This window comes from Cucumis sativus, chromosome 3 (genome assembly GCF_000004075.3).
Source record: "Cucumis sativus cultivar 9930 chromosome 3, Cucumber_9930_V3, whole genome shotgun sequence".
NCBI lineage: Eukaryota > Viridiplantae > Streptophyta > Magnoliopsida > Cucurbitales > Cucurbitaceae > Cucumis > Cucumis sativus.
In genome coordinates this window covers 2,417,810-2,428,724 of record NC_026657.2, presented here as the reverse complement: position 1 = coordinate 2,428,724, position 10,915 = coordinate 2,417,810, and the positions used below count along the sequence as shown (strand labels likewise).

The 10,915-nt window shown below is 28.7% G+C and overlaps 2 protein-coding genes across 2 annotated transcripts; one reads left to right on the top strand and one right to left on the bottom strand.

The window, feature by feature from the left end:
- Positions 1-344: 344 nt before the first annotated feature.
- On the bottom strand, positions 345-1,148 carry LOC101223145 (14 kDa proline-rich protein DC2.15). The gene has a single exon (XM_004150770.3). It carries the CDS (start codon positions 1,046-1,048, stop codon positions 638-640), a length of 411 nt encoding a protein of 136 aa, XP_004150818.1. The 5' UTR covers positions 1,049-1,148; the 3' UTR covers positions 345-637.
- A 7,846-nt stretch (positions 1,149-8,994) lies between these two features.
- Positions 8,995-9,423, top strand: LOC101202874 (putative lipid-binding protein AIR1B). The gene has a single exon (XM_004150771.1). The coding sequence runs from the start codon at positions 8,995-8,997 to the stop codon at positions 9,421-9,423; it is 429 nt and encodes a 142-aa protein (XP_004150819.1).
- Positions 9,424-10,915: the final 1,492 nt, after the last annotated feature.

Genomic DNA, 10,915 nt, shown 5'->3' with positions numbered 1-10,915 from the left:
GTGTCTACTGACCTAATACATATTTTATTGAAAAATCATAAGTATCTATCAAATCAACTGATTGACGACGTATGAATGAATTTGCGACCGAAGAGTCTTATTGTATTCATGAAAAAATGTCTATAAAAGATAAGAGTTCAAAAGTAGCAAGTTTATATGACTGCTTAAAGAATGAATATTAATATATATTTCAACTTTTTAATTGTTTATGAGCCTTTTTATGTCAATAATTTAGTACACCAATTCCTCAATTTCCCTAATCTTAATTTAGTGTATATATATCGATCCAATTCATAGAACCAAAAGAAAAAAAGAAAATATATTTGGCAACAGATAACAAAACATACACTAAACCTTTGTCACACATTTATTAATTTAATTAAATTTCCACTGACAAATGACTACAAGAGTTACAAGGAAGGATCAAGTGCTTGGAACTTTTAAGCATTCACTAATCCTTAATTAGAACATATCAAATAACTGAAATATGAAAAATAGAGAGCACAAAAAAGTAGACAAAAGAAATAAAAACACACATCTGATCTCTTAAGAGATTACAACAATAATACCAATTGCTTGAAATGAAAATTAACATAAAGTGATTAAAAACAGAGTATAAGCTAGACTTTAATTGAAATTAGGCACACTGGAATTCAGAGGGAACCTTCTTTCCACAAACATTGACAAGCAAGCTCAAAGAAATAGGGATGTTAATGTTGATACCAAGAACATTGGCTTTGATGGCTGTGCAAAGACACACTGCGGCTTCGAGGTCGATAAGCCCATCGAGAAGCGAGCAGCATTGAGTGTTTGGTAAGGACCCCACAAGTGCACTGACCGGTCCGTTCAATAGCTTTGTGCACACGCCAAGCTTTAGGGCATCTCTAGGGCAGCTCTTGACTACTGGAGTAGGGTTAGGGTTTGGGTAAGGCTTCGGAGTCGGCTTCGGCTTTGGATCGTTGCAGGCATGGCATACGTTAACAAAGGCAAAAAATACAAGATTTAGGACAAGAAAGATGGTAGCATTTGAAATTCTTTTAGAATCCATCTCTCCCAAAAGTAAAGAAGAATCTCTTGAAATAATTTGTTGCTTGCTAATTTTTGTTCTTTTAAATTTTTATGGGTGGTGTGAGTGTAGAAGCTTGTAATGTGAGTATTTATAGTGAAATAAGGGTTTTTTTAGTAGCAATTTGAGAGTATTATAATGAGGAATTATGGCCATGTGAGGAGGGATTGGCATTGTGAGATGTGAATTGGGTTTAAAGAATCTTTTATATTTGTTTTTCAATATGTTTTGGTTTTTTTGGTATATTTTGGTTCAGAAGAGTCGATCATTAATTTTATTTTTGAAACTCCCGTGAACATTATTTTTTAATCTAATGGATATTTTTGGATAAGAAATCTTTTTTTTTTTTCTTACTCTCTTTTCAAGTTGAGAATGCGAGGTTTTGAGATCTTGCAAGTGAGAAGTTGGATTTCTTGTATACAAGATATAAAGAACACCCTAATGAGGATTTAGAACACAAGAAATCAAAACTTCATTACTACAAATGTGTGAACCACTAGTTTAAAACATGTCATGAATAGTGTTGTCTTCTAAATTGTTCATCAATTTGATGCCTTCTATAGGATCAGTTTTTTAATAAGAAATGGATGACGATATAGCACCCTCATCATATCCTAAACTCAAAAGTACCAAGCAAAATGTCAAAATGAGAGCTAAAAATAGCTCTTCAAATAAAAGCACTAGTAATTAGTAGTCATGGTTAAAAAAAAGATTAGATCGATTCAAATCAAGAATGTAACGGCTGCAATAATGGTAATGTCTTCCAACTGGTTTAGGTTTCATTCAAACTATATTAGATCATATGGTTTCTTAGAAGTATGGAAGACACACTATTAGATGCTAAGTTGTTAAGATTACAATATGTGTGTACTATAATACAATTTCAAAATAGCTAAGTTTTTATTTATAAAAATAATGTTTTATTATTGTTGTTAATTATTATTATTATTTGATAATCAATTTCTGATGTATAGCATGTAAACTATGTAATTTGTATATAATTTTTTTTTTACTATAGTTTAGGAACATCTTCAAATGATTGAAAAAAAGTTAAAAATGCATAAGTCATCAGCAGTAGTAAAATACAACTACATGGTTCTGATGGTTGGAATAACTTTGAAAAGAATATTTTTCTTAAAAAAATAAAATTGTATTTTTCTGCAAGTATCGTTTAAAAATTATTAATAATTGAGAGGGTTTAGTGAAATTTTAGATGATTAAAAATTTATTTTAAATGTTTATGTATATAAGAACTGATTAAAAAATGGATTAATTATTTAAAAGCTGTTTTTCTTTTATGAAATATTTGATCGGAAAAAATACTGTTAGTCTAAAATTAGTTGTTTAGAAAGCCATAAGTCATAAAAAATATTAGTTTGGTTTTTGCATTGACTATTTGATTATTAATGAAACAACGATGATGGGAGTGTTAAGAAGGATTTCACCTAGTGAAAATGTTTAAATACCTTTATATCTTATTTTAAAAAATAATTGTTTAGAAATGCATAAGTCATCAATAGTAATAAATTAAAAATGTGTTAATCCATGCATAATTATTGGATTGTCTAGAATCTGTTTTCTAATGCTTTGAATGATTAAATACGAAGTTTTAAGTGACTACACGATATAAACTCTCAAATTTTACCGATGTCTATGAATCTTTAACTTTGTAATTTTTCTCTAATAGTAAACCGCTCTCTACTCAATGGACATAGTTAAACATACCATTAAAAATTAAATATTATGTACTCTTACCTTTTTCTTTTATCTTGAATGGTCAATTTCTTAATAAGCCCGTTGCTAAGACTAACTTTGCATTCAAGACATCATATCAAACAATCTCCTTATTTTTTTTCTAGAGAATAAACCCTTTGAAATCTTTCTTGATTACCATTGACTAACAATCTTTGCCTCAAAAACGAAATCAATTCTAGCCATACGATTGGTGAATATTTGGCTTTTGATTCAACATAGCAAAATGGGCAGCAAATTTTTGTTTGGCTGAAAATGAAGATGGATCCACAAATGGGGAAGGAAAAAATATATTATAATAAAGAGCAAATGGGTCAAGTTGCTCTATATACACACACACATATATATTTGGAAGCATTGTAATATAAAAGAAAAATGGTGGAACCCTTATGGTAGATTCTAAGCTTAGAGTGACCCGTGATACACTTAAATTATTTTTTTAATATCGATGAATTTTTTCAATAGCTAGCTAGATGCCAATTTGGAGTCTAATTATAATAAATGCATAACGATGTTAATTAATATTGTCTCATTGCAAAAATAGTCTTTTTGGACTTTATTGATTTTGGATTTTTTTGTTTTTGTTTCCAAAGTATGAAGAAACTTATTGTTATTTAATTGACCATTACGAGTTTGGTTTGAAGGAAAATGATTTAAATATGTTTAGTTTAGTCAATTGATTGTTATGTTATATGATTTGTGGATAAGTATTATTAATTGTTTCTTTGACAAATGAAGTTGGAATAAGTAGGGTTAGTTGGGTAAATATAAGAATGAAAATGCTTATAAAATATACTATTGATTTACAACTACATTTGTTTTGTTACGAGTTTAAGAGGTGTTTTTGACCCAACAATTACTCAAATTTGGATAGATTTGGCCTAACATACTTCACTCTATTTGGTTTATGTACTTAATAATAATGTGATAAATAAATTTATCTCATAAACACTGTAACGTTCATTGTTGAAGTCAACATAGGAAAGGGTTGAAAGCACGCTATCTTATCCTGTTTAAGCAAGTGTCGTTTTAGTATTTTACGACTCTGGTTTGAACGTCCATTTTGAGACTAATTGAGCTTAATTGGAGGTTTAGAGCATCAATAGAAAGAAAACACAAAATTTGGCAAGTTGGAGGCTCGACGTCATGGTGCTGGACGTAGACCCAAAAGGGAATGAACACCCTTTTTGTGCAAGACGTTGAGCATTATGGCGCTGTCTTTGGACTCCACAGGCACTCTAAACTTCGACAGACAAGAGGCATGCTCGAATGCTTAAGCTCCATGGTGTTATGTTTTTGTTTTAAAATATCCTTGCCGTCGGCTCTAAAAAAGACACAATCTACACTGAATTTTAGGCATTCTAGAGAGAATTTTGAGCACTTAATTTGATCCTTTTTGTTTTGAAGACTTTCAGTGATTTAATTAGCGTACTTTGGACTATGTACTGAGACTAAGGTACTTATATCTAGCTCGAAAAATATTGCTAGATTTATCCTTTGATGGACACTTTTAAAGTTTTAAATGTTAGTATTTTTTGGAACCTTTTGAACAACAAAATTATTTTCTTGCTTTACTTTTGCGATTGAATGTAATTAAGAATACAGACAATTGGCCATTTATGTTTAATCCATTGTTATAGATCCAATCATAATTTGTAATTGTTAGGAAAAAATCCCATGATAATGAAAGCTAAAATTAGAATTGTTCATTGATTAGGCTTTTCCAATATAATGACATGTGTCTAATTAGCTTAGGATTGAATTCACACGTGCATTCAATAGGTAGTTCCTACTTGTATGATCGACTTAGTTTTGCCCCAAATCATAATATAATGCTTAACGATTTGCATGTTTAGGATGCTTCTGTTGGGATTTATGTCCTAAAGCTTGTAAATTGTAAATATATTTCATTGACTGTTGTTAATAAAGTGTTATATTATTGTAAAAATTGTTATTGATTAAATTATTAGTTTTTTCTTAATAACCAAAATCCAATAAACTAACATTCTAAGTTGTTTAATGAGTCTTGAACAGTATGTAGAGACATACAAAGATCAATGTTCGAGATCAACTAGTATAAGGATAAGTTTGGGTACCTTATCTTAGTAACATTATGGATACAATTTACTTTGTATTTGATACAAATACAATGATCTAACGGGTTCGTGTAGTTGACATGCGAGTGAAGGTTCCTATGCAATTCATAAGACCGAACTGTGAAATATTAGTAACTACTAGATGTAACTCTATTAACTAGTTAGGTTTCTATTTCATTAGGATGACCTAGGTAACTTAGTCTTAATCTTGAGTGTATTATAAACTCTTGTTCGCGAGAGATTGTCCTTTGATTGGGTGAAAGTGGCCAGATCTCTGACTCAATAAACTTATCATTTTGGAGACAATACCGAGTGGAGATCTGAGAGCATAATCACACAAGATAGAATTCACTCATTCTCTACTTTGGGGTAAGTCGATGAGTGTTCCTTTAAATGGTGTCTCCAAGAATTGAAAAATGGGCCCTACCCTCTCTATGGCACGAAAGGGATTTCGTTTTATTGGTAGGACCATAAACAGGTTGTTCATTAGATGAGCATTGGTATTTTGGGATTAGAGGTAACTTAGGGGTAAAACGGTAATTTGACCCAGCTGGTGCTGCGAATACTCGTCAAGGACTAACTTACTGTTATTGGTCTATATCCATCCATGGACACAGAAATATATCGAGAGTGAGAAGAGTTTGTGGAGTGTACACATAGTTAATGAATATTGATTAATGTGGTTAATGAGTTTAGCCAATTAATCTCATATTGTTGGAGCTTATGATATGTAGTTTCATTAGGCCCCCTTCCTAGCTCGTAAAGGCAATGAGATTTATTTATATTAGTTGTACTTTAAAATGTTCAAATTTACTTTAGAAATTAGTATATAATATATGGTGATACATTATAATATAAAGTTTATATATTTTAATCAAACTTTATTATATAAATTTAATTTTGAATATGATTCAAAATTAATTTACGAAAGAATGAGTTCAAATAGTAATTTAATGTGAAAAATTATTAGTTAGGAGAGAAATTTATATTTGAATATGATTCTAATTTAATTTAAGTTAAATATAAGATATTTAATTTATCTATTAATTAATTAAAGAATTAATTAATATTTTAGTTTAATTTGATTTAATTAAATTAATTTAAAATTATAAGATATTAGAAAGATATTTAATTACTTAGATGAAATATTAATTAAATATGATTTAATTATTTATGAATTGATTAATTAATTAGTAGATTTGAATTTTCTATTAAGTTTATAATTTTTAAATTAACAGAATTTCATGATTTTCTTTTACTCCGTCGAGAAAAGGGAGTTATAAATATGATGAAGAAAAACTGTTTTTTTTTAATCAATTAATTAATTAAGTCAATGTTTTTGCTCTCTGCAAAAAATAGTTTATCTCTAAACTTATTTCTCATCTCAATTTGTTCCCACAAACCAATCACATTTTAGAGGATAGAAAGATCTTCGATGCATATTGTCCCAATTTGGAGTTTTTTGTTTTAGATTCAAATGCATCAAACTATATATGTAATTTAGAGCCATGTGAAATTCTGATTCAATTTGGAGTTTTTGTTTTTTGTTTCAATTCTGATTCAAGAGTCATGTGAAATAAAAGATGATTGTAACGGCAAAATGCTTTTGAAGTTTTTGAACGTTCTTAGTTAACTATTTGCCAAATAATATGTTTTTTAATCTTTTATCAAACAACTCAACAACACACAATGATGTAATTTAGAGCGAAGATTGTTGTTATGCCATCTCAAGTAGCCTAGTTGAGATAATAAAGTGCACCTCTTGATCTTCGTATTGTCAAAAGAAATGTGTTACATTTTTACAAATATTAAAATATTTTCTTTCTATTGAAAGAGAGATAAAAGATCATCCTTATCTTTATAATTTTTTTAAAAGTATCTTTATCTTTTAAGAGAAGTGCTACGCGTAAAAATATTCTCCAAATATGTTAGTTTCTAATTTCTTTTTCGCGTTTATCTTTCTCCTCATTATAAAAGAAGAAGCTCTTTGCCATTTATGTTTAATTTCTTTCGCAACAATTTCAGAAGACTCATCGGTACTGCATGAAGAATTTGTACGAAGGAAAAGAATTACCTTCTTTGATATTTTATGAAGAGTACTGAATATCTTCATTATTGGTTCCAGTATATTATTGATAAGAGATATAATGAAGATTAAGTAAGTTGATTTTGGGTCATCTACTTCGTGAAGCTTGGTTTATCTTCATTAGATTCGAATACAATTTAGGGGAGCTGCCTGATTGTTTTTAATTTCTATTCATAACTAAAAGGAAGTAGTAATACTAGACGAAATCTCTTGTAGTTTATTAAAAGTTGTTTACTAATTTGAATATTAATAATATTTACTTATCTGAACTAAAGGCTCTCTGGACATATATAGGTGAGTTTTACTGAATTGGATCAACAAAGCTTTCTATGTTTTATTTGTTCTTACTGTTCCTCTAACTATTTCCATAGCGGTTAACTAAAGTACCAACTTGACGTAATTCACAGTTATTTCGCTTTTTTAAAATGGTTGGACAAGATTCATCCAATTGTTCAAAGATTTTATGATTAACATTAATTAAATTTAAAATCTATCTTAGGAATATAGTACCAATAAAAATACCACAAAGTTAAGCTCGATGCCTTCTCTAACTATTATTTAAAATGATCTCCAAAATTATAGGCTTCATGCCCTTCAACAGCTCCTTTTTTCCTTTTGCTTCTGCATGCCCTCTTTAAGTTTTGATAAAGAAACATAGAACCCATCACAAATCCCAAATCAAATTAACATAAACCAAACTTGGGAGTGATTCTTAAATAATTAAGATAAATAACTAAAACCCTAAACCCTAAACCCCTTTATCATTTTTTAAATCATTTTAAATATGTTTTTATTCATTCAAACCAACTTTTGTGTATATCAAAATTGTATTTAAAACCATAGATAATTAAAAATTAAAATATTTTTTAATGATTAAAAATGTGGAATACTAATTTTGATAATGACTTTTTTAAAAATTTCAATGTCACTTACAAAATATACCCTCAAATCATGAAAAATTTATTTTGGATAGTGAAGAAGTATAATTTTTTACATTTTTATTTTATTTTCATTAACTTTTGTGTATATATATTTTTATTCTCTCTATATACTGTTCTTTCATTTAATGTAATAATAATGGCTAGGTTAGAAATCAACTATTAATTATTACAAAAAAAAGAAAAATCAACTCTTTCTGAATAATGGAGTTATTAATTAGAAACACAAAGAGTAGGTGGTGGTATGTAAATTTTCTTTTTAAATCAACCTCGTCATAACTCGACATAACTCAATAGTTACAATAAGTCTTAAACTCTATGAACTAGCGAGCGTCATTGCTTTAATGATCTTAATGCTTTTATATAATTTACTTTCGGAGCTTTTATCTAGCTCCTTTTGTTCTCTTCTCTTACTTTGATGTGTTGATTTTTCATATTATTAATTAAGCAGAGATGATGAAGATGCTATAGAGTGTTCACTTAGGAGATGTTTGGATGTATCTACTGATTCACTGTATTTTTCTTTTTTTAAAAACTCAATAGTTACAATATATGCATTCAGAAAACAAAATAGATCAACGATTATATTCTCTCATCTATACTTATTTATTAATTAAAAAATTAAAGGAAAAAATCTTGTCATTTTGAACTTTAAATTTAGTTTTTGGAACCAAAATCTAAGATTCAACACCTTTATACTTATAATTAAATTATTTTCACTAATTTGCCATTTGAAAATCCAATGAGTTGTAAAATTGGTTTCTAATTTGAAAAAAAATATATATGTATGAATATTTGATGCATTGGAACTTTTTACAAGTGACTCCATTTTCTTTCTTGGGGTCTGAAGTCTGAAATTCGAATTTTCATCGTTCTGTTCTAATAATAACAATAGCAAAAAGTCATTTATTGTTTTTGATTCCGTGCAACAACCACCTTTTAAAACCTATAAAAAACCCTCCAATTTCTACCACTTTTTTCAAATCCTTACCATAAGAAACCCTCAACTTAACAAAGGGTTAAAAATATCTCTAAAGCCTTTTTTTCTTTTTCAAAATGGCTTCTTCCAACAAAACCACCCCCTCACTTGCTCTCTTTTTCTGCCTCAACATTCTTTTTTTTCCCCTAGTCACTGCTCATCAGCCAGTAAATCCTACCTTTATAATCGGTGACCCCTTCGTAGGCTCGTCGATCTTTGACGCTCCTAGTCCTTCTGGATCTAATTTTTGCCCTAAAAATGTCTTTCAGATTGCTTATTGTGCAGCCCAACTTAACCCCTTTAATCTTTTCCCTAGGTTCCTTCCACCCTTTTCTTGCTGCTTGTTGATTCGAAGGCTATCTGACCCTGAAGCCGTTGCTTGTCTTTGCAATGCAATCAAATCGAATGTTGTGAACATTAGCATTAGAAACAGACCCATGACTCCAAACCGAATTCTTAACGCATGTAGTAGAAATGATGCTACTAATGGATCCCAGTGTCCCTAATTTACTCTATACAACTACGTCAACAAAGGAACAACAAATAACAAGCTTTCATATATATATATATATATATATATATATACTTCTTTTAAATCTATGTATGCATTGTTTGTTCAGTACAATAATTGTGTGGACCTATTGGATCTTGAGGTTGAAGGTATATTGATATCTTCACCACTAAATTATATACTCTTCTTGACATCGTGGTGGTTGTAGATGTTGATTTACATTTTTACGTTTAGCTATAAGAAAAAAGAGAGTTTGGTATCTATGTACTAGAATATAATTATGGATCGAATCATAATTTTTGTTTATATTGAATTGAATATTTATTTGAGTTTAGGCTTTGATATCAAAATATTTACAAAATAAAATTAAAAAGTTTCCGTTATTCTTCAATTTTCCTTTCTTGTTTTGTCTTTCTTATTTTAATTTGATTTAGTAATAGTATGTTCTCTTTTATCAATATACTATAGAAAGAGATCAATAGATACACTTAAACATCTAAATCGAGGTTGAATTTGTTTATACGCTTACATTGGTAATATGTTTTTATATCTTAGATTTCTTTATGTTTTTCTGTTAATTTTTATTTTTTTATTAGGAAATCATTTTGGTATAGAGTTTTTGTCCTTTGAATAAAAAATTTTCATTTACATTTGATCATTAACTTTTTTTCTAACATGTATCACCCAAGTTGAAAATTTTTGGTTTACCTCCTTGATCCCACTGTCCTCTATATTTTGTGAAAAATATATCACTTTTTCATATTTAATTTAATTTTATCTTAATTACGGTACATTAATTGTGTAATAAGTTATAAAGTATAAATATTTTATCAAATGTTTTATTTTTCTATGTAAAAAACTGTTGTATATCCAAAATACGAAATATAAAGTTAGTGTTGATTGTATATAATGATATAAGTCTACCAATTTTTATCTTTGATAGAATCCAAAATTTTACTATAGCTTATAATTTATTATGCTATTTTTAAAAATGGTCCATTTTTAAATGGATATTTTAGTTCAAAATTATTTTTCTGATAAACCTGAACTTTTTATTAATGTATATTTATTATCTATTAAATATGTTTAAACGATCCTTTCAAATTAAGTAGTTGACTTCTAAAAGAGATATAAGAGATATTCATGGCTTCGAGTATTGTACTCACATTTCAACCATTCAAAAAAGACTCCTACTTACTAATAAATGGCAATGACTTAAATGTCCAAAAGATGTCAAATATAATGCTTCTTTTGATTATTGTATAATTTGATCTTTATATCTTACAAGGAAGCATAACCAAACGCTTAAATAGTGTTGATGTAATACTTAAAAAGAGAAAATACAAACCTCATATTTTATTGTTTGTGTGTATCTTTTTTTGAAAAAGATGTCAATCGTGAGCAAGTAGGTGCACCCAAGCATCCCTACTAGTTGGGCACGCTTTTAGCAACTTCATCATCCTCGATATATATTCATTAAAAGCCTA